This window comes from Lepidochelys olivacea, assembly GCF_965140295.1.
Source record: "Lepidochelys olivacea isolate rLepOli2 genome assembly, chromosome: 24".
Lineage (NCBI taxonomy): Eukaryota > Metazoa > Chordata > Testudines > Cheloniidae > Lepidochelys > Lepidochelys olivacea.
In genome coordinates, this window is record NC_140434.1 from 13,484,270 (window position 1) to 13,508,786 (window position 24,517).

General features: G+C 47.2%; 1 protein-coding gene across 1 annotated transcript in view; it reads left to right on the top strand.

Annotated features, from left to right (window-relative positions):
* The first annotated feature begins 4,426 nt into the window (after window positions 1-4,426).
* LOC311512416 (IgGFc-binding protein-like) overlaps window positions 4,427-24,517 on the top strand; it is a 133,643-nt gene continuing 113,552 nt past the window's right edge. The window contains 3 exon segments of the mRNA XM_084613629.1: window positions 4,427-4,613; window positions 7,578-7,634; window positions 21,850-23,115. Coding sequence (XP_084469755.1) covers window positions 7,580-7,634; window positions 21,850-23,115 — 1,321 coding nt within the window. The 5' untranslated portion in view covers window positions 4,427-4,613; window positions 7,578-7,579.

Genomic DNA, 24,517 nt, shown 5'->3' on the forward strand with positions numbered 1-24,517 from the left:
TGGATTTTAGCTGAAGTCAACAATTGGCAACACATCACTTGTTTGTTAAAGAGTGTAAAAAATAAACACCTAAAAGGTCCATAGCTAATAGAATAATAGAATCATAGAAGATTACGATTGGAAGAGACCTCAGGAGGACGTCTAGTCCAACCCCCTGTTCAAAGCAATACTTGCCTGACCATGCCGGAGCCGACCAGTATGGATCTAAGTGCCCCTGGGTTTAGCCTGTTTGGAAGCCTCTTGATCAAACGCTTATGTAAGCAGAATCTGGATGAGCTCTCTCCTGACATCTAGTGGTGAGCTGTGGAAAAAGACTTCAGAAGCTGATCTCGTTTGCATGGACAACCCACCCTGCTTAGGTGTTCAGCATGATGGGACTGCTTGCCCGAATGATCACTTGTGGCTGGTGTTGGATCCCCAGTCTCCTTGTTATTGGGGCAGGAGTAATAAAGGGTTGCTATCCTTGTTGTGTGAACCAAGGGCAGCAGAACTGTACCTGGCATACCCCAATGGAGGGACTCACCCTCAGCGGAACAGCTCTTGCTAGGCAGGGGATATGGGTTCCAAAGGCCAATGAGTGTAGAGAGGGTGGGGGTACATATGTGTGAACTTGTTTAAGGGTCATAGACACTATTTGACTACCCTTTCTATGGAATAATAAAAGAGCTAACTTGGACTTGCTGCAGAGCTGAAATCACTGATACTTTGGTTCAAGTATTAGACCTCCTTTGGGATAGTATCTCTATTGAAAGAGGCTGCCTCACTAACAGCTGAAATCACTGAGAACTCTGTGTGTGTGTGGGCAGCTGGTGGAGAGGCATGGCAAGTGGCTAGTAGCGTGGCTGATGGAGGGGTGTTGCAGGTGGCTGGCAGAGAGGCTGGTGGAGAGAGCCAGAGTAGAGCCCTGCAGAGGTTTGGCAATTGGCTGCTCTGGCAACGAGTGAGTGCCCAAGCAATGCAGATGTGAGGTGCCTCCTCACCCCCCCGCCCTGCCTTACCCCTCCCTGCCTTCACCCTGGGAGGTGAACTCTGTGGATGAACCACTGAACTCTGGGGCTGTACTGGCCAAGGACAGCAACTGAGAGTGGGGTACAGAGAAGGGACAAGCACGTTAAAGGACTTTTGGGTTGCTGGACTTAAGACCCTGAGGGGAAAAGGACACTGCCCAACTTACTTGGGGGTGGGTCTTTTGCTCATGGTTTGTGTTTATGAGCCCTAGTTGTGGTGTTTTCCCAAATTAATGCTGAGTTAATTCCCTCCTTTTATTAAAAGTTTTTGCTACACTCAGACTCTGTGCTTGCGAGTGGGAAGTATTGCCTCTCAGAGGCACCCAGGGGGTGGTGTGTAATTGTCCCAGGTCACTGGATTGGGGGCTCGAGCTGGTTTTGTGTTGTATTCTTGAAAAGATACTGATACTAGATACTGAACCCAGCCCTTGTTGCTGCTAGTTCCACCTGGCAGAAGGGTTACACTTATAAATGTTTTGGTACTCTTTGGGTGCAGTAAATTGCTTCTTAGTTAGGCTTTGTAGGCCTGTTTAGAACAATTGTATATGTACCATTTGGCCTTTGGATTTAATAAAGGAATTTATGGTTCAATTAGTGTGTGGTGGTTTCCCATATTAATAATTCCAACAGAGGTTGGGTCTTAAGATCACGCCCAAATTTGGGCGACAGGGATAAGAGGGGGCTTGGGAGAGCTCTCCCTCCAGATCTACCCCCTAGGCTCTAAAGAGAGAAAATACCCTGGGGTGCTGCACGGCTTGATGAATGTGGTGTGCCAGCTTGTCAGCAGAATGGCTGTTATCTGACGAGCTGAAATGTGAAGTTATGAATGGGCCATCCATGGAATAAGAGGTGGGGTCCTCTAGGAGGCTGGCTGGGCACCCTAGGTTCACCCCTCCTTTATGGGGGAGAGGTGACGGACATTGCAGCCCCATGCAGCTTCTGAATGACAGTAGTAAGTGTATGACTAACTCATAAATGACTGTGGGCTGGGGCCGCATGCCACTCCAGGAGGGAAGGGTTGCCACAGCTCCCCCGGAACCAAAACAGGGGAGGGAGAGCTCAGTGGTTTGAGCATTGGCCTGCTAAACGCAGGGTTGTGAGTTCAATCCTTGAGGGGGCCATTTGGGATCTGGGGCAAAAATTGGGGATGGGTCCTGCTTTGAGCAGGGGGTGGGACTGGATGACCTCCGGAGGTCCCGTCCAACCCGGAGATTCTCTGATTCTATGAAGGTGAACTACACAGCCTGTAAAACCTTCAGAGAGGTTAGACTGCTAGAGAGGCTTGCACAGGCTTCATAAACAGGTTTTATCCTATTAGATAAAATGGCTATAACACTCATCCAGTGGTAAATCTGGTTTGTTAGATTTCAGCTTTAAAATCTAACTGGCATGTTGGCAAATTCACAGAATTGATCCCCTTTCACGCTTATGCCACCTCCTTTGATTTAACTCTATGCATTCCAGTAAGCAGCCATACAAAACCAAACAAGGGAAACCAAGTCACACATAATGATCAGAAAAAACAATAGTGATGTTTTCTCAGTCCGTCACATCTCTCCTCCCTTTGAAAATGGACAGTGTTCAGGGGGAAAACATGTATACTCTTCCCGAAAGAATGCGCCATTACTTTATTTTGCTTTATTTCTTAGACTCCACCAACCAATTACAGGGAGACCGAAAGCAGACTGCTCCCTAAGTGAGAGAGGCACAACCCAAACTTCCGCTATTACCCCTGTGATTTCAAACCTTGCCCATTCACACGAGAAGCATTCTCATCACCCAGCTTCCCCACTTCCCATATCTAATGGAGGATTGGAAGGGACCTTGAGAGGTCATCTAGTTCTTCCCACTGTCCTGAGGCAGGACCAGCAGTCAAATCAATGTTCAAAATATGTGACAGAACAGTTTAAAGACCCATCAGCTGTACCTTTCCCTCTGGAGCATACTGTGGCTGCGTCTACACTACATGCCACTTTCGGCAGCATGTTGCACACGTGTAGCTAAACACCAGAGTGAAAAGCAGGCTGCGTGTGTCACTACATGTGTCAGGGAAAGACTCTGGCAGAGGGGAGGCAGCAGGGAAAGATCGAGCCGCTTTCCCTCTGCCTGCCAGCGCCGCTGGGCTCTTCCCCTGCAGCGGGGAACGGCTCCGGCAGCAGAACGCCACACTGCCAAAAATAGCAGTGCAGACGGGATGGCACGACCTGGGCCAGTAGCGAACATGTAGGGTCTGTACTCTGGGGGTGCACACCCAAACCCTACAGACATGTCTCTCCTCCACAGGCTTACTCCTTGCCTCACTGCCTACGCTGCGATTTATACCCAGGTGGGGAAGAGCTGTATGTAAACTACACGCCACCGAAAGAACCATGCAGTGTAGACGCACCCTATCAGGGCACACATGGGGAGTTTTTCGTGTGCCTCTGCTCCCCTGGTCACCCCCAAATCTTTGGGTTTAACCCTGTTATATCATTTCCCAATAATCGATCAAAACGAATACCCTCCAATACTCCCGTGATCAGCATCCCCGAGCCTTCTGTGGTGTCCCTAATGACAATGGGGCTCACCATCGGCAGACTTCCCGCATGTGTGTTTCCTGCCAGCCCCTGATGTGGACGCATGGCTTGGTCGAGGGCGTGCAGTTGGGCATCCTGTCGCGCCACAGATTTGCACCTCCCGCTCCTGTTGGGCGTCTGGCTGTTTACTACTCTCAGCTACAGCAAGGCATATGCACAGAGGGGTGGGTCTGCACCCAAAGGGATAGCTTGCTGCCCCTATGAAGCAGTGTTCCAGGCCTCTCTGGCCAGGCTAACACAAAGATAACCTGCGACAGTGCGTAGCCAGCTCCCTGGTGTATGGCCACAGAGCACTTTGCATATTGATTCACGCTCCCCTGGCAGGGGTAACGCTGCAGATCCCTGTAATTTTTGCTCAGGAGTTGGCATGGGACTGCCACAACCCCTGGTTTAGTTAATTACCGCCAGCCTCCTGGTTGCTGTGCTCATGGCCCACACACAGACATTAGAGAACAGCACAAATGCTCTTGGTGGAAGGTTGCAATGTAACACAACTTTCTCTCTTAGAATTCAGAATGATAGCAGACAAGAAATCAACATCAGAGAGAGAAAAAGCAGGCTGCCTCCTAAAACAGAGAGGCCCAGCTCCCCACATCTTCCTATAAGCTGTCTGTCTGGAGACTGATTGCTGCTCCCAGGCACTTCAGAGCCCCATACCCTGCAAGTAGTATCAGGAAAGTGAGAATTTGCAGTCCCAGCATTGTCCTCCACCCCCACACTGACGAATGGATGTTGCCCAATAGGACCTTCCCCACAACCTTTGAGATAAGAGTTGATACCAGCGATGACAGTACAGAGTTTTGAGACTGATTCCACCTGTCACATTGTTTGGATCTTGGATGTTAGGAGCTCAAACTTTGGTCAGTGGGAGTTTTGCCAGTGAGTTCTGTGGAACTGGGGCTTGCCAATTGCTCTCTGTATAAAGAGGAGAGGCAGAGACAGTGAAAGACAGAGAGAGGGAGATGCAATGGACAAATCTCTCTCTTGCTGCTTCTCAGAGATAAATCAGCAGCACTGAGAGGGGCTGAAGGTAAGAGATTTTGGGCTGTTCTCTAGTATTTCAATAGCTGCTGCTTATTTAAAGGCCAGAGGAACGTAGGAATTGCTGAGATGATGGCTATGATGGCAGGGATGGCCTTACCATGAGGCGAACTGAGGTGGCCACCTCAGGTGCTAGACTGTGGGGGGTGCCACTAGGACCCAGAGTTTCAAAGTTTTGGTCCAAACGAGGGGGTATGGGGGGCGCCATTTGAGCTCCCCACCTCAGGTGCCAAAATGTTGTGGGCCGGCCCTGCATGATGGACAAATATGTCATAACTGGCCGTTGGGGGAAATTTCATCCTAGCCCCAGTTAGAGAGTAGCTCCCCCAATAAGGTTTTATTGATATCCAGTACTACTCAATACTTCCCCTTACTGATCTATCTGTCTTAGGTACATATGTGGCCCCCATTACTACAGTACTGGAGCACCTCATAATGTATTTATCCTCACGACACTACCTGGGAGGTGGGAAACTGGGATTAGCCCCATTTTACAGATGCCAAACTGCAATCCAGAGAGATTAAGCAGCTGGGCGGTGTGATTCCCAGTTTGGGTTGGCACACCTGCCCTCACTCTGCTTGACCCAGTGTGCCAAAAGTAGCGGTGTGGTCGTGGTCAAGCTGCCCATGTCCAATCCTGCCCAACCCCCCGGGTCAGTACTCTGGCAGCTAGCCTGTTCCAGCGCCCACCATAAGGAGTTAACATGTGTTGCAAGAAACCACTTGAAATCAAGTAGACAATCACCACCTGGCAGGCATGGGACAAAGGAGGGTTAGTAAGTTACAAATTGTTGTAATGAGCCATACAAACCAGTGTCTCCGCTGAGTGTCGAGCACAGGTATGGATTTAAATCCCCAGGCTCACTTTTTGAAGATGTTGTGCGGGTTCGCTTTGAGGACAAGGCCTGAGAGCTCAGTTGGGAGAAATCTTTCGTGAATGGCCTCTTCTGGCCTTCAACCAACTCCCCAGCCTTGTCCAGCTCATCATCAGAAGCAAACTCCCCACGGAGCTGGATACTCCAACTCAACATGGCACCAGCCCCTGCCAGAATAACAGTTGCAAAACCTGCAGACGTATCTCCACTACTACAATGATCAATAGAGCCCTGAAAATCCACGGATATCTGCTTCATATCCATGGATATCTGCTTCATATCCACGGATATCTGCGTCCGTGGATGCGGATAGCCATGGACCATTTTTGTGGAGAGTGGATCAGATGCATACACCACCATGCAGGGCTCTACTCACCAGCACTGCCTGGCCCGCGGCGTCCAGCTCCGGCAGCCTGGGGGGCACAGTACACCTCTTCCCCCCAGTTCCCCCTCCGCGCTGCCCCTTCTCCTCGGGACCTTGACCCCGCACTGCCCCTTACCTCCAATCCCTACCTACCCTCATGCTGCCTCTTCCCTGCAAGACCCCGCCCCCCACTTGCTCCCTTCCCTCCTCTCCCCCCTCCTCCCTCTCGCTAGACCTTGTGAGATGGTTTGTTGCTGTGGGTGTACCCAGAGGTGGTGGTGGTGTACCCACAGGTGGATTAAGATTTATTGGGGCCCTGGGCACAAAGAACATTTGGGCCCCCCACACCATGAGGCCCCGGCCCTTGTCCCTCCCTTACCCCCCAAAGCCCCGTCCCCTGGCCTGGCCGGAAGCCTGGCCACTGTGGGGAGCCTGGGACCCTCCACTTGCCCTGGGTGGCACACTCTGGAGAGCAGGGACGTGGGCCAGGGGCAGCTCTTGGGCACTCCTGCCCCCCACCCAGGGCAGATGGTGGGTCCAAGGCTCCCCACAGCTGCCGGGCTCCCTGGGTGGCTCTTACTACAGCCTAGAGTGACTATGCATCTGGTTTTGGCTGGGACAGTCCCCTTTTTAAGCCCTTCCCCGGACGGGTGGGAGCAGAGGAGGGCTTGGGCCAGCTCTGCATTGGGGAGGAAGAGGAGCTCAGGCCAGCTCCACGTGGTGGGGGAGAGGGGCTAGGGCCAGCTTCATGGTGGGGGGAAGAAGGGCTTGAGCCAGCTCCATGCAGGGTGGGGGGGAAGAAGGGCTCAGGCCAGCTCCATGGTGCGGGAAAGAGGGGCTCTGGCCAGCTCCATTGCAGGGAAGAGGGGCTTGGGCCAGCTCCATGGTGGGGGGGTGGGAAGAGGGGCTCAGGCCAGCTCCATGGTGAGAAGGGGGGAAGAGGGGCTTGGGCTAGTGGCTTGGCCAGCTCTATGCAGGGGGATAGTGGGGGAATATAGTCACTGGGCTCCGGCTTTCAGACTGGCCAAGGGGTGGGTCCTCATGGGGAAGAGGAGGATCAGGGCAGCAGGGTCCTGGGGGAAAGGAGGAGCAGGGGGTGGAGCCCCCTAAACATAGTATGGTATTGTTATAAGCACCTTGACTCTAAAGTACTTGTAGATGTATCTTAATATTCAGTAAAGGTGCAAACAACCTAAGAAAACAGTTATAAGAATTTTATGAATATCTGTTTGTACCTCAATATTGAGGTCTCTCCCCTACACCACTAACCTACACTATTACTGTGCGATATACTTGTCAGAACACTTCTGTCAACATTTCACAAATGTGACACAAAATGTGTTTGTGTTCTAAATTAATTGCTTTTAAAAAAACCTAAGGTAAAATCTTCCCACCAAAATCTTTGTTAAGCTACTTCAGTGGTTACAGATAGGTAACAAATACATTTAACTAACATTATTGGTGGAGGCGGTTAAAATTATTTTTAAATTCCAAATGTTTATGTATTTGATGATTTTTTCCAACCAACTTCTGTGATTAGAATGTTATAGTTATGAACGAGCCGGTGAAAGATTTACTCACTCAGAGAGTCACAAGGCTGCACTCTTTGTATATAATGCACAGGCCTGGAAGCGTCTGTTCACATTTCCCAACGGTACACAAAATGTAGCTGTGTTCTTAATTAATTTCTGATGTATTTTCATTCTGTTTTTAGCCATGGGGTTCGCAAATATCATCCTGCACCTCTGGGCCTGGATATTCATGCTATGGAGTGAGTATTCTGCAATATCAAAGATAGTTGTACGTCTTTCCACATAAATTATCTCTGCGTGAAGCTCAGCCTTTTCATGTCATTTATCCCTCCTGAGTTTTGCGATGAAGCAACTGGAACTAGCAACTAACCCAAATCTTAAAGCAAAGCTCACCCAGAGCCATAGATTTTGCCTTGCCACTTTCCACATGATATCACAAATTGGCTAAAACTCATAAAAAGAAAAGGAGTACTTGTGGCACCTTAGAGACTAACCAATTTATTTGAGCATAAGCTTTCGTGAGCTACAGCTCACTTCATCGGATGCATACCGTGGAAACTGCAGCAGACTTTATATATACACAGAGAATATGAAACAATACCTCCTCCCGCCCCACTGTCCTGCTGGTAATAGCTTATCTAAAGTGATCATGAGGTGGGCCATTTCCAGCACAAATCCAGGTTTTCTCACCCTCCACCCCCCCACACAAATTCACTCTCCTGCTAGTGATAGCCCATCCAAAGTGACAACTCTTTACACAATGTGCATGACAATCAAGTTGGGCTATTTCCTGCACAAATCCAGGTTTTCTCACATCCCCCCACCCCCATACACACACAAACTCACTCTCCTGCTGGTAATAGCTCATCCAAAGTGACCATTCTCCCTACAATGTGCATGATAATTAAGGTGGGCCATTTCTTCTGCAGAAGAAACAGATTGATAGAGCCAGAAGAGTTCCCAGAAGTTACCTACTACAGGACAGGCCTAACAAAGAAAATAACAGAACGCCACTAGCCGTCACCTTCAGCCCCCAACTAAAACCCCTCCAACGCATTATTAAGGATCTACAACCTATCCTAAAGGATGACCCAGCACTCTCACAAATCTTGGGAGACAGGCCAGTCCTTGCCTACAGACGGCCCCGCAACCTGAAGCAAATACTCACCAACAACCACATACCACACAACAGAACCACTAACCCAGGAACTTATCCTTGCAACAAAGCCCGTTGCCAACTGTGTCCACATATCTATTCGGGGGACACCATCACAGGGCCTAATAACATCAGCCACACTATCAGAGGCTCGTTCACCTGCACATCCGCCAATGTGATATATGCCATCATGTGCCAGCAATGCCCCTCTGCCATGTACATTGGTCAAACTGGACAGTCTCTACGTAAAAGAATAAATGGACACAAATCAGATGTCAAGAATTATAATATTCATAAACCAGTCGGAGAACACTTCGATCTCTCTGGTCACGCAATCACAGACATGAAGGTCGCTATCTTAAAACAAAAAAACTTCAAATCCAGACTCCAGCGAGAAACTGCTGAATTGGAATTCATTTGCAAATTGGATACTATTAATTTAGTCTTAAATAGAGACTGGGAGTGGCTAAGTCATTATGCAAGGTAGCCTGTGTCCTCTTGTTTTTTCCTACCCCGCCCCCCCAGATGTTCTGGTTTAACTTGGATTTAAACTTGGAGAGTGGTTAGTTTGGATGAGCTATTACCAGCAGGAGAGTGAGTTTGTGTGTGTATGGGGGTGGGAGGGATGTGAGAAAACCTGGATTTGTGCAGGAAATAGCCCAACTTGATTGTCATGCACATTGTGTAAAGAGTTGTCACTTTGGATGGGCTATCACCAGCAGGAGAGTGAATTTGTGTGGGGGGGTGGAGGGTGAGAAAACCTGGATTTGTGCTGGAAATGGCCCACCTGATGATCACTTTAGATAAGCTATTACCAGCAGGACAGTGGGGTGGGAGGAGGTATTGTTTCATGGTCTCTGTGTGTATATAATGTCTTCTGCAGTTTCCACGGTATGCATCCGATGAAGTGAGCTGTAGCTCACGAAAGCTTATGCTCAAATAAATTGGTTAGTCTCTAAGGTGCCACAAGTACTCCTTTTCTTTTTGCGAATACAGACTAACACGGCTGTTACTCTGAAACCTAAAACTCATAGAAATTCATCAGATAGGACTAGACATAAGAACAGCCATACTGCGTTAGATCAGTGGTCCCTCTAGCCCAGTATCCTCTCTTCTGACAGTAGCCGGTGCCAGATGCTTCAGAGGGAGTAAACAGAACAGGGCAATTTACTGAGTGATCCATCCCCTGTCATTCAATCCCAGCTTCTGGCAGTCAGAGGTTTAGGGACACTCAGAGGACAGGGTTGTGTCCCTGATCACCTTGGCCAGTAGGCATTGATGGACCTATTCTCCATTAACTTATCTAGCTCTTTATTGAACCCTGTTATACTTTTGGCCTTCACAACATTCCCTGGCAACAATTTCCACGGGTTGACTGTGCATTGTCTGAAAAAGTATTTCCTTATGTCTGTCTTAAACCCACTGCCTATTAATTTCATTGGGTTGCTTCTGGTTTGTGTATTTTATGAAGGGATCAATAACACTTCCTCCTTCACTTTCTCCACACCACTCATGATTTTATAGACCTCTATCATATCCCCCCTTAGTCGTCTCTTTTCCAAGCTGAAAAGTCCCAGTTTATTACTCTCCCCTCATCTGGAAGTTGTTCCATACACCTCATCATTTTTGTTGCTCTTCTCTGTACTTTTAGCAATTCTCATATAGCATTTTTGGAATGGGACGAACAGAACTGCACACAGTACTCAAGGTGTGGGCATACCATGGCTTTATATAGTGGCATTATGTTATTTTCTGTCTTGCTATCTATTCCTTTCCTAATGGCTTCTAACATTCTGTTAGCTTTTTCGACAGTTGCTGCACATTGACTAGACATTTTCAGAGAATTATTCACAATGACTCCAACATCTCTTTCTTGAGTGGTAACAACTAACTTAGACCCCATCATTTTATATATTTAACTGGGACTATGTTTTACAATGCGCATTACTTTCCATTTTTCAACATCGAATTTCATCTGCATTTTCTTGTCCAGTCACCCAGTTTTGTGAGATCCCTTTGTAACTCTTTGCAGTCAGCTTTGAACTTAACTATTTTGAGTAATCTTCAAACATTGCTACCTCGCTGTTTACTCCTTTTTCCAGATCCAGACTCTGCCCCATACCCTCAGCAGTGAAGACTGATGTAAATAATTCATTTAGCTTCTCTACAATAGTTTGGTCCTCCCTGAGTGCTCCTTTAGCACCTTGATCATCCACTGATTGTTTGGCAGGCTTCATGCTTCTGATGTACTTAAACATTTTCTTGCTGCTAGCTTTTGTCTTGTGCTAGCTGTTCTTCAAATTCTGTTTTGGCCTGTCTAATTATACTTTTACACTTGACTTGCCAGAGTCTATGCTCTTTTCTTTTTCCTCAGTAGGATTCAACTTGCAATTTTTAAAGGAGTGAAGTTCTGGAACAACATTCCAAGGGAAGCAGTGGGGGCAAAAGACATATCTGGCTTCAAGACTAAGCTTGATAAGTTTATGGAGGGGATGGTATGGGATAGCCTAATTTTGGCAATTAATTGATCTTTGACTGTTAGCGGTAAATATGCCCAATGGCCTGTGATGGGATGTTAGATGGGGTGGGATCTGAGTCACTACAGAGAATTCTTTCCTGGCTGGCTGGCTGGCTGGTGAGTTTTGCCCACATGCTCAGGGTTTAGCTGATCACCATATTTGGGGTCAGGAAGGAATTTTCCTCCAGGGCAGATTGGCAGAGGCAGGGAATCTGGGAGGCAGTGACCATGAGTTGGTTGAGTTCAGGATCCTGACGCAGGGAAGAAAGGTAAGCAGCAGGATACGGACCCTGGACTTCAGAAAAGCAGACTTCGACTCCCTCAGGGAACGGATGGCCAGGATCCCCTGGGGGACTAACTTGAAGGGGAAAGGAGTCCAGGAGAGCTGGCTGTATTTCAAGGAATCCCTGTTGAGGTTACAGGAACAAACCATCCCAATGAGTCGAAAGAATAGTAAATATGGCAGGCGACCAGCTTGGCTTAATGGTGAAATCCTAGCAGATCTTAAACATAAAAAAGAAGCTTACAAGAAGTGGAAGGTTGGACATATGACCAGGGAAGAGTATAAAAATATTGCTCAGGCATGTAGGAATGATATCAGGAGGGCCAAATCGCACCTGGAGCTGCAGCTAACCAGAGATGTTAAGAGTAACAAGAAGGGTTTCTTCAGGTATGTTAGCAACAAGAAGAAAGCCAAGGAAAGTGTGGGCCCCTTACTGAATGAGGGAGGCAACCTAGTGACAGAGGATGTGGAAAAAGCTAATGTACTCAATGCTTTTTTTGCCTCTGTTTTCACTAACAAGATCAGCTCCCAGACTGCTGCGCTGGGCATCACAAAATGGGGAAGAGATGGCCAGCCCTCTGTGGAGATAGAGGTGGTTAGGGACTATTTAGAAAGGCTGGACGTGCACAGGTCCATGGGGCCGGAAGAGTTGCATCCGAGAGTGCTGAAGGAATTGGCGGCTGTGATTGCAGAGCCATTGGCCATTATCTTTGAAAACTCGTGGCAAACCGGGGAAGTCCCGAATGACTGGAAAAAGACTAATGTAGTGCCAATCTTTAAAAAAGGAAGAAGGAGGATCCTGGGAACTACAGGCCAGTCAGCCTCACCTCAGTCCCTGGAAAAATCATGGAGCAGGTCCTCAAAGAATCAATCCTGAAGCACTTGCATGAGAGGAAAGTGATCAGGAACAGCCAGCATGGATTCACCAAGGGAAGGTCATGCCTGACTAATCTAATTGCCTTTTATGATGAGATTACTGGTTCTGTGGATGAAGGGAAAGCAGTGGATGTATTGTTTCTTGACTTTAGCAAAGCTTTTGACACGGTCTCCCACAGTATTCTTGTCAGCAAGTTAAGGAAGTATGGGCTGGATGAATGCACTATAAGGTGGGTAGAAAGCTGGCTAGATTGTCGGGCTCAACGGGTAGTGATCAAAGGCTCCATATCTAGTTGGCAGCCGGTATAAAGTGGAGTACCCCAAGGGTCGGTCCTGGGGCCGGTTTTGTTCAATATCTTCATAAATGATCTGGAGGATGGTATGGATTGCACTCTCAGCAAATTTGCGGATGATACTAAACTGGGAGGAGTGGTAGATACGCTGGAGGGGAGGGATAGGATACAGAAAGACCTAGACAAATTGGAGGATTGGCCAAAAGAAATCTGATGAGGTTCAATAAGGATAAGTGCAGGGTCCTGCACTTAGGACGGAAGAACCCAATGCACAGCTACAGACTAGAGACCGAATGGCTAGGCAGCAGTTCTGCGGAAAAGGACCTAGGGGTGACAGTGGACGAGAAGCTGGATATGAGTCAGCAGTGTGCCTTTGTTGCCAAGAAGGCCAATGGCATTTTGGGATGTATAAGTAGGGGCATAGCGAGCAGATCGAGGGACGTGATCGTTCCCCTCTATTCGACATTGGTGAGGCCTCATCTGGAGTACTGTGTCCAGTTTTGGACCCCACACTACAAGAAGGATGTGGATAAATTGGAGAGAGTCCAGCGAAGGGCAACAAAAATGATTAGGGGTCTGGAACACATGAGTTATGAGGAGAGGCTGAGGGAGCTGGGATTGTTTAGCCTGCAGAAGAGAAGAATGAGGGGGGATTTGATAGCTGCTTTCAACTACCTGAAAGGGGGTTCCAAAGAGGATGGCTCTAGACTGTTCTCAATGGTAGCAGATGACAGAACGAGGAGTAATGGTCTCAAGTTGCAGTGGGGGAGGTTTAGATTGGATATTAGGAAAAACTTTTTCACTATGAGGGTGGTGAAACACTGGAATGCGTTACCTAGGGAGGTGGTAGAATCTCCTTCCTTAGAGGTTTTTAAGGTCAGGCTTGACAAAGCCCTGGCTGGGATGATTTAACTGGGGATTGGTCCTGCTTCGAGCAGGGGGTTGGACTAGATGACCTTCTGGGGTCCCTTCCAACCCTGATATTCTATGATTCTATGATTCTTGCCTTCCTCTGCAGCATGGGGCACGGATCACTTGCTGGAGGATTCTCTGCACCTTGAAGTCCTTAAACCATGATTTGAGGACTTCAATAGCTCAGACACAGGTCAGGGGTTTGTTCCAGGAGTGGGTGGGTGAGATTCTGTGGCCTGCGTTGTGCAGGAGGTCAGACTAGACTATCATAATGGTCCCTTCTGACCTTAAAGTCTATGATTCTATGATTCTTTTTCTCTCTAACTGCCTCTTTCTCTTTGCTGTATAGCCATGGTGGCATTTTTGGTTCTCTTACTGTTTTTTTTATTAGGGGTATACTCAGTGGTGAGCTGGAGCCAGTTCGCAACGATTCGCTGGAACTGATTGTTAAATTTAGAAGCCTTTTTAGAATCGGTTGTCCCGTGAGGGACAACCGGTTCTAAAAAGGCTTCTGAATTTAACAACCGGCCAAAAGTGGCGCCTTATGTGCCGACTCCGTGGGTGCTCTGGGGCTGGAGCACCCCCGGGGAAAATTTGGTGGGTGCAGAGCACCCACCAGCAGCTCCCCTCGTCCCCGTCCCCAGCTCACCTCCGCTCTGCCTCCACCCCTGAGTTACGCTCAGCCCCACTCTGCTTCTCCACCCCGCCCCCCCCGGCTTCCTGCAAATCAGCTGTTCACGCAGGAAGCCTAGGAGGGCTGAGAAGCAAGCGGCGGCTTCGCACTCAGGCCCAAGGATGCGGAGCGGAGGTGAGTTAGGGCGGGGTGTGTGTGTGTGAGGAGGGCCACCCGCACCGCAGCAGGTAACCCGAGGGGGTGGGGGCGCGCAGAGGAACTGCTCCCCACCCCAGCTCACCTCCGCCTCCCTGGGCCTGAGCGCGAAGCTGCCGGCTGCTTCTCAGCCCTCCCTGGCTTCCCGTGCAAATGGCTGATTCGCGGGAAGCCGGGTGGGGGTGGGGGTGGAGAAGCAGGGCGGGGTGGCGCGTTCAGGGGAGGAGGCAGAGCGGAGGTGAGCTGGGGCTAGGCGTGGGGTGGGGAGCTGCCGGTGGGGGCTCTGCACCCACCAAATTTTCCCCATGGGTGCTCCAGCCTCGGAGCACCTATGGAGTCGGTGCCTAAGGTGCCACTTTTGATGTGATCAGTGGGGAGAGCGGCTGCTCCCCCTGCCCCGCCCCCAGCTACGTTACCCCACCCCAGGAGCCAGAGGGAGCCGCCCCAGATAAGCACCACTGGGACTTCCCACCTCGCCCCCTGGCAGGTCCCTCTGGCTCTTAGGGGTGGGGCAGAGTGGGCACCCACTACGGTGGCCCACGAGACCCTCCTGCCTGGTTCCGGGGGCAGTCAGGGGACAGGGGAGGGGGGTGGATGGGGCAGGGGTCCCGGGGGGGGGCACGACCCCCTTCTGAGGTGAGGAGGGAACCGGTTGTTAAGATTTTGGCAGCTCATCACTGGGTATACTTATAGTTTTTGCCTCTATCATGGTGTTTTTAAAAAGTTTGCTTGCAGGCTTTTCACTCCTATGATGGTTCTTTTGAATTTCATTTTAACTAACGTCCTCATTTTTATGTTGTTTCTCTTTTCGAAGTTAAATGCTACTGTGGTGGGTTTCCTTGCTATTTTACCCCCCAGAAGGATGTTACATTTAATTTAGTTACTGTTGCTGTTGTCAAGCAGTTCAGCTACAGTCACCTGTTGGATCAGATCCTATGCACCACTTAGGACTAAATCAAGAATTGCCTCTCCCCTTGTGGATTACTCTACTCTAAGTAAGGAGCTGTCATTAATGGTGTCTAGACATTTTATCTCTGCTTCCCGTCCTGAAGTGACATGTACCAGTCAATATGGGGAGAGTTGAAATCCTCCATTTTTATTTGTTTTATTTGTTTTTGTTTCTTCTCTAATCTCCCAGAGCATTTCACAATCACTGTTACCAGGTGGTTGGTAGAGTATTCCTACTCCTATTATTCAAGCATGGAATTTCTCTCCATAGAGATTCTACGATACTGTTTGATTTATTTAAGATTTTTACTCTATTTGACTCTGTGCTTTCTTTCACATATAGTGCCGCTCTGCCACCAGCTTGACCTACTTTGCCGTTCCTGTATATTTTGTACCCTAGTAAAACTGTGTCCTATTGATTATCATCATTCCACCATGTTTCTATGATGTTTATTATATCAACATCCTCATTTAATACCACACACTCAAATTCACTCATCTTATTATTTTGACTTCTTTCATTTGTATATAAGCACTTATAGAATTTGTCAATGTTTAGTTGCCTGGTTTCATGTGATGTAATTGATTGGAACTCTTTTTCATTTGACTCTTTCTCTTCAGTTCCTACCTGTCCTTTATCAACTTCTATTCTCTCCTCTTTACTAGGATATAAAGAATCCCTGTTAATAGTTCCTCTCCTAAGGGATGTCTCTCTCCAAACCGTGTGCTCCTCAGTACCTGTCGGCTTTCCCCCACCCCTTAGTTTAAAAACTCCTTTATGACCTTTTCAATTTTGCATGCCAGCAATCTGGTTCCATTCTGGTTTAAATAATGCCCATCCTTCCTGATTAGGCTGCCTCTTTCCCAAAAGGTTCCCCAGTTCCTAATAAACCTAAATCTGTCCTCCCTACACTGTCTCATCCTGCATGTGGAACTGGAAACATATCAGAGAATTCTATCATGGAAGTCCTGGGTTTAAATATCTTTCCTAGTAGCCTAAATTTGGCCTCTAGGATGTCTCTCGCCTACCTTTCTCTATGTCACTGGTACCTACATGCACCGTGACCATTGGATCCCTCCCAGCACTGCACATAAGTCTAGCTAGATGTCTTGAGAAGTTTGCAACTTCACACCCAGCAGGCAATTCACCATGTGGCTCTCCCGATCATCACAATCTCAGCTATCTACATTTCAAATAATTTAATCCCCCAATACTATTATCTGTCTCTTCCTAATAACAGGGGTTCCCTCCCGCAGAGTAGTATCCTCAGTGCGAGAGGATTCCATGACATCATCTGGAAGGAGGGTTCCAACTATGGGATTATTTCCCTCTGCTCCACTTTGATGTTCTTCTCCCCTGAGACATTCAATCTCCTCAGCACCACAGAGGCTGTCAGACTTGGGCTGGGACCACTCTACTGTGTCCTGGAAAGTCTTGTCTCTGTACCTCCCTGACTCCCTTAGCTCCTCCACTTCAGCCACTCTGGTCTCTGAGGGCCACGAGTTGCTTGCACCAAATGCACATGTACGCCACCAGTCCACAAGGACTTCAGCCTGCACTCTTGCAGGGTTTTTATTTATTTGTTTGTTGTTTTGTGTTTTGTTGGTGGGCGGGAGGCATTTATTGGTCTAAGTTTAGATAATGTTTGTTAAGTGTATCTGGCGGTCACGCTCCCTCTCTAAACTCACAGACTTTAAGGCCAGAAGGGACCATCATGATCATCTAGTTTGACCCATAGGCGCTGACTTCTAGATTGTCCCAGGAATGCCCCACCTCTGCTCCACCTGAGGCCCGCCCCACTCTGCCGCTTCCCCAAGGCCCTAACCTCACCCACCTCTTCTCACCCCCATTCCTCCCCTTCTCCTGAGGCTCCACCCTTGCCCTTCCTCTTCCCACCCCACTCCACCCCCTCCTCAAGGCCCACCCACCACTCTCCGCCCTTGCCCAAGCCCCTCCATGAGATGCCAAACAGCTGTTCAGTGGCGTGGCTGAACAGCTGATTGGTGGCAGTGCCGCCAACCTGCTATGGCTGGTGGATGCTAAGAACCCACTATTTTTTTTCTGTGGGTGCTTCAGCCCCAGAGCACCCACAGAGTCAGTGCCTATGACTTCCTGCATATCGCAGGCCACAAAACCTCACCCACCCACTTCTGTAATAGTCCCAGAACCTCTGACAGTTACTAGAGTGCTCAAACCATCATTTAAAGATTTCAAGTCAAAGAGAAACCACCATTTACTCTAGTTTAAAGCAGCAAGTGACCTTTGCAACATGCTGCAAAGGAAGGTGAAACCCAGCCAGGTCTCTGCCAATCTGACCTGGGGGGAAATTCCTTCCCAAACCCAGATATGGCAATCAGTTGGACCCTGAGCATGTGAGTGAGACCCACCAGCCAGACACCTGGGAAAGAATTCTTTGTAGTAACTCAGAGGCCTTCCCATCTACTGTCCCGTCACCAGCCATTGGAGATATTTGCTGTTAGTGTAACGCTGACAGACCCCGGTGGTCGGCGGGTAGGATCGAACCGGGGATCTCTGGAGCTTAATGCATGAGCCTCTTCAGCATGAGCTAAAAGCCACCTGGCTGTTAGCTAAGGCTGTAGAGCAGCCTCATTTTATCTCTTTCTCTCTAAGTGGTCTCGGTGCCACTAGATGGGACAGAACACTACACCCAGGAGGTGTGTGGGTTACATACTTCCCCTAGCTGAGGAAGCACATCCCAGACTTCAGAGATTTCCCAGCTGAAATCCCAGATGAGCCTCCACTTGTAAAGCCAACAGACCCTGGTCATCACTGAGCAGGATTGAACTAGGGACCTCTAGAGGTTAGTGCATGAGCCTCTACAGGATGAGCTAAAAGCCACCTAGCTGTTAGCTAACGTTGTAGAGCAGACTCATTTTATTGGTCTCCGTGCCACTATATGGGACAGAACACCACACCCAGGAGATGTGTGGGTTACACCAGCAGTCCATCAAGCCATTATCCTGTCCTCTGACAGTGGCCAATGGCAGGTGCCCCAAAGGGAATGAACAGACAGGTTATCATCAAGTGATCCATGCCATGTCACCCAATCCCAGCTTCTAGCAAACAGAGGCTAGGGACACCATTCCTGCCCATCCTGGTTAATAGCCATTGATGGACCTATCTTCCATGAATCTATCTAGCTCCCGTTTGAACCCCGTTATAGTATTGGCCTTCACAACACCTTCTGGCAAGGAGTTCCAGAGGTTGACGTGAAAAAATACTTTCTTGTGTTTGTTTTAAACCTGCTACCTATTAATTTCATTTGGTGGCCCCTTGTTCTTGTATTATGAGAAGGAGTAAATAACACTTCCTTATTTACTTTCTCTATACCACTCATGATTTTATAGACCTCTATCATATCCCCCCCTTAGTCGTCTCTTTTCCAAGCTGAAAAGTCCCAGTCTTAGTAATCTCTCCTCATAAGGAAGCCATTCTATACCCCTAATCATTTTTGTTGCCCTTTTCTGAACCTTTTCCAATTGCAATATATCTTTTTTGAGATGGGGGGACCACATCTGCACACAGTATTCAAGGTGTGGGCATACCATGGATTTATATAGAGGCAATATGTTATTTTCTGTCTTATTATCTATCCCTTTCTTGATGATTCCCAATATTCTGTTCACTTTTTTGACTGCCGCTGCACATTGAGTGGATGATTTCAGAGAACTGTCCACAAGGACTCCAAGATCTCTTTCCTGAGTGGTAACTTATTTAGACCCCATCGTTGTATATGTAAAGTTAGGATTATGTTTTCCAATGTGCATTACTTTGCATTTATCAACATTAAATTTCATCTGCCATTTTGTTGCCCAGTCACCCAGTTTTGTGAGATCCTTTTGTAGCTCTTCATAGTCTGCCTGGGACTTAACTCTGTTGAGTAGTTTTGTATCATCTGCAAATTTTGCCACCTCACTGTTTATCCCTTTTTCCAGATCATTTATGAATATGTTAAATAGGACTGAGGCCACTACAGATCCCTGGGGGACACCACTATTTACCTCTCTCCATTCTGAAAACTGACCATTTATTCCTACCCTTTGCTTCCCATCTTTTAACCAGTTACCAATCCATGAGAGGACCTTTCCTCTTATCCCATGAATGTTCATTTTGCTTAAGAGCCTTTGGTGAGGGACCTTGTCAAAGGCTTTCTGAAAATCTAAAATACACTATATCCACTGGATCTCCTTTGTCTGTGTGCTTGTTGACCCTCTCAAAGAATTCTAGTAGATTGGTGAGGCATGATTTCACTTTACAAAAACCATGTTGACTATTTCCCAGCAAATTATGTTCATCTATGTGTCTGACAATTTTGTTCTTTACGATAGTTTCAACGAGTTTGCCTGGTACTGAAGTGAGGCTTACTGGCCTGTAGTTGCCAGGGTCACCTCTGGAGCCCTTTTTAAAAATTGGCCTCACATTAGCTATCCTCCAGTCATTTGGTACAGAAGCTGATTTAAATGATAGCTTACATATGACAGTTAGTAGTACTGCGATTTCACATCTGAGTTCCTTCAGAACTCTTGGGTGAATACCATCCCGGAGACTTATTACTGTTTAGTTTATCAATTTGTTCCAAAACCTCCTCCTCTAATGACACCTCAATTTGGGACAGTTCCTCAGATCTGTCACCCAAAAAGAATGGCTCAGGTTTGGGAATCTCCCTCACATCCTCAACAGTGAAGAGCGATGCAAAGAATTCATTTAGTTTCTCCGCAATGGCCTTATCGTCTTTGAATGCTCCTTTAGCATCTCGATCGTCCAGTGGCCCCACTGGTGGTTTAGCCGGCTTTCTGCTTCTGATGTATTTTAAAAAATGTTACTATTACTTTGTGAGTCTTTGGCTAGCTGTTCTTCAAATTCTTTTTTGGTCTTTCTAATTATATTTTTACACTTCATTTGCCAGAGTTTATGCTCTTTTCTATTTTCCTCATTAGGATTCATCTTCCACTTTTTAAAGGATGCCTTTTTGCCTCTCACGGCTTCTTTTACTTTGTTGTTTAACCATGGTGGCTCTTTTTTGGTTCTCTACTATGTTTTTTAAATTGGGGGTAAACATTTAAGTTGACAGGTTTCAGAGTAGCAGCCGTGTTAGTCTGTATTCGCAAAAAGAAAAGGAGGACTTGTGGCTCACAAAAGCTTATGCTCAAATAAATTGGTTAGTCTCTAAGGTGCATTTAAGTTGAGCCTCTATTACGGTGACTTTAAAAAGTTTCCACATAGCTTGCAGGGATTTCATGTTTGGCGCTGGACCCTAATTTCTCAAAAAGAAAAGGAGTACTTGTGGTACCTTAGAGACAAACTGATTTATTTGAGCATAAGCTTTCATGAGCTACAGCTCACTTCATCGGATGCATCCGATGAAGTGAGCTGTAGCTCATGAAAGCTTATGCTCAAATAAATTGGTTAGTCTCTAAGGTGCCACAAGTACTCCTTTTCTTTTTGCGAATACAGACTAACACGGCTGTTACTCTGAAACCTTTAATTTCTGTTTCACTAACCTCCTCATTTTTGTGTAGTTTCCCTTTCTGAAATTAAGTGCTACAGTGTTGGGCTGCTGTGGAGTTTTCCCCGCCACAGAGATGTTAAATTTAATTATATTATGGTCACTATTACCAAGCGGTCCAGCTATATTCACCCCTTGAACCTGATCCTGTGCTCCATTTAGGAGTAAATCAAGAATTGCCTCTCCTTTTGTGGGTTCCAGGACTACCTGCTCCAAGAAGCAGTCACTTAAGGTGTCAAAAAACTTTACCTCAGCATCCCTTCCTGAGGTGACATGTACCCAGTCTTACTGGGTACCAAGGCCACTCTTATTCTACTCAACTTTGTGAGACATTGGAAATTTGTGAACGTACTCATGAATGCGAGGCAGTCATCTGAATACTCAGGAAAAAGAACAATGTTAATGGACTGAATAGGGCAGAGAGAATGTGATACTTTTAGTCATGGAAATATCCAAGAGTCAGATTGTTTCATTTTCAACCTGCTCTAGCCCCTTTCGACACACCCATGCAGAAGGGTATTTGACAGGTTTCTTAAGACCCAGCTACTGTCCATTAATGGCTGTTTACCAGGATGGGTAAGGAATGGTGTCCCTAGCCTCTGTCTGTCAGAGGGTGGAGATGGATGGCAGGAGAGAGATCACTTGATCATTACCTGTTAGGTTCACTCACTCTGGGGCACCTGCCACTGGCCACTGTCAGTAGACAAGATACTGGGCTGGATGGACCTTTGGTCTGACCCAGTATGGCTGTTCTTATGTTTTTATGTACTGAAATCAATGAATTATAGGAGAATCTTAGCTTCCATTTAAAAAAAGTGGTTGTGAATAAAACAGTGGAAAAAGTGAGACCTCAGGTTCAGAAAACAGGAGGCAGAGAAACAGAGCACATAAAATTATTTAAAAACAAACCAACTAAGGATTTGAAGCCAAATCTCATGATTTTTTGGCAGATGTCTCAGGATTTTTGCATATTTAGGGTTGGAATACTGCCGTAATAAAGTCTCCATCATAAAATTGATACTGAATAAAAACAGGCTGTCTCATAAACTGGGAGTGGACAGAATTGGGAAAGGGTTTTATGCCTATCTCCTCCGTCTTTCTGTCTCTACAGGTGTTGCTAATATCTCCATCGCACTATCATCTGTAGAAATTCCAGATCCCTCTTGCTCAGGCCCCCAAGGGACAGAATTTATCACAGTCTTCATGCAGAACCACTTACCACGTTATGGCGGTAAAGACTTCAGGTTGTTCATCACTGGCTACACTCCTGAGACGTTGGTCACCATTTCTGTGAACAAAGCAGGTGTTAGGTTCAATGTCCGGGCAAATCTGGGAGAGACAAAATGGATACAAATCCCAGAATTTGTGGAGCTGGCAGGAAGCAACATATTTGACCACACAGTCATCGTCCGGGCTGACCATCAGATCGCCATCCTCTCTCTGAACTATAAGACCTATACTGCTGATACCACTGTAGTGTACCCTGTGCAGAGGCTTGGGACAGAGTACTACGTGGTGACTCCAGTGGGGAACCGAGATGGTCTCGACAAGCAATTTGCTGTCGTAGCCTGGAAGGATCCCACCATTGTTGAAGTTTACCTCAAAGGGGCTGTCACTTTCCAAGGAGAAAACTACAGAGCAGGGACAAAACTGGTCATCCCACTTGGGGCTTACCAGGCCGTCCAGCTGCAAAGCCATGATGACTTATCCGGCACCAGGATCATGTCCCAGAATCCTGTTGCCGTCTATAGCGGACACGTATGTGTTGCAAAGCACACCAAATGTGACCACGTGAGTGAGCAGCTCCTGCCGGTGTCTGTCTGGGGCACCTCGTTCATTGTACCGCCCTTATCCTTCCAGCCAAAATTTGACCTGGCGTATGTGGCTGCTTCCCAACACACTCGCATTGATTATCAGTCTGGGAGGGAGAAATCCAGAAGGAACCTGGTTGCTGGGCAAGTTGTGACATTTGAAATTAAAATCTCTAACCCCTTGTACATCTCTGCTAGTGCTGGGATCCAAGTCGCCTTCTTCTGCACTGGTGGGAGCAAAGGGAAAATTGTGTACGATCCCTTCTTCCTGATGATCCCAGATGTCTCTGGCTATTGCCAGACCTATAACATCCATGGACAGGACCAGTTTGAGAACTATGCCGTGATTGTAGCCAAGACGGCCGAGACTGCTGCTGTTACTATTGATGCGGAACCACTACGTGTTACTCTGTGGAGGCCTATTCCAGGCACAGCATATTCTTGGACAACATACAACTTGCAAAGTGGGTTTAGTAACCACACCATAGAGAACCCCAGCTCCCCATTTGGTGTCCTGAGTGTTGGGATTACAGACAAGGCTGGATATGGCTCAGCAGCTATTGGTGGTAAGTACAATATATTTGATAGTCTTTCTCACCCTCCCAGCCTCCCTTCCACCATCTTTCCCTGTTCCCTTCCTTCCCAACCACTCCATTGGACAACACTCCCACTCAGAGTCAAAGGACAGAACCCAGGAGACCTGCCTCTCAGTCCTCATGCTCTGAGCACTAGATCGCTAAAAAATAGATACCAAATGTATATTTTGATGCGTAACTGAAATATGATTTCTCTGTCCTCTGCTTCAAGTGTATTTTGAACCTGCAGGGGGTGTCTGGTAAACAAATTCCCTGTGAAGCAGGAGGGAACTGGTCCCTCCTCTCTGCCATGGACATACATCAATAAGGATCACAAATGAGAATCATTAAAAGGAAATGGACCGAACCACCCAGACAGTAGCCCCAACCATTCACCTAGATTGCCCAAACTGGTTGTACCACTTTATACTGCTATAGCTAAAGAAACACAACCTCCCTAGTTCAGATACAGTTATGTCAGTATAAAGGTGCTTATCCCAGTTTCTTGTCAGGGACAGGGAATAAGTGCACAAACTTGTCTACATTACAGCGCCTTGACGAGTATAGCTGTGTTGGAAGAGCCCCCTAGTGGTAACGCAGCAGAAAGAGATCTGCTTTACCACTTTTCTGAATAACATTAGCTATGCAAACAGAAGCACCACTCTATTGGCATAGTTGTAAATCTACACCAGGCGTTTTGTTAGCATAGGTCGGCTAAGTGGTATGATTTTTTTTTCACACTTCTAACTGACAGCTATGCTGGCAAAACTTTGTAGTGTAGACGAGGAGTAAGACACCTTCATGTTGAAAGAACTGTGTCCACGTTAGGGGTTGGTATGACAAATTTGGCATAACAGCCCTAACCAACATTGTTATATCAGTACAAAATCTGTGTGTAGACCAGGGCTTGGATGAAAAGTGGTGTTCTGGAGTGTACATTCATCATCAAAACATTCAATGACCAATCTATGAAGGGGCAGAGTTAAGGGCGTCCACATGATGCCACATGATGCAGGAATTATTGGGTGGATATTTCTGGCCTGTGGTATTCTGCTGTTTCTATACAGGAAAGGGAATATGCTATACGGGTCTGAAGCAACTTTTTACAGCTATAACAGGGATGCACACAAAGGGCTGTACTAGTGTAAGTATCTGGGCAAAAAATAAGCTTTACTAGCATCAGGATTTGTCTACACAGGATTTTTTGGTATAACCTGAGGTTTGAATATAAACTAATAAAGTTATACCAATATAATCCCCTAAATGGACACTCTTAGGCAAGGTCTACACTAGGGGCACTTTGCTGGTATAGCTGTACCAATAGGCTATACTAGCGAAGAACTCCGAGGGTGGACCCGGATTATACCAACAAAATAGTGCTTTTGCCAGCATA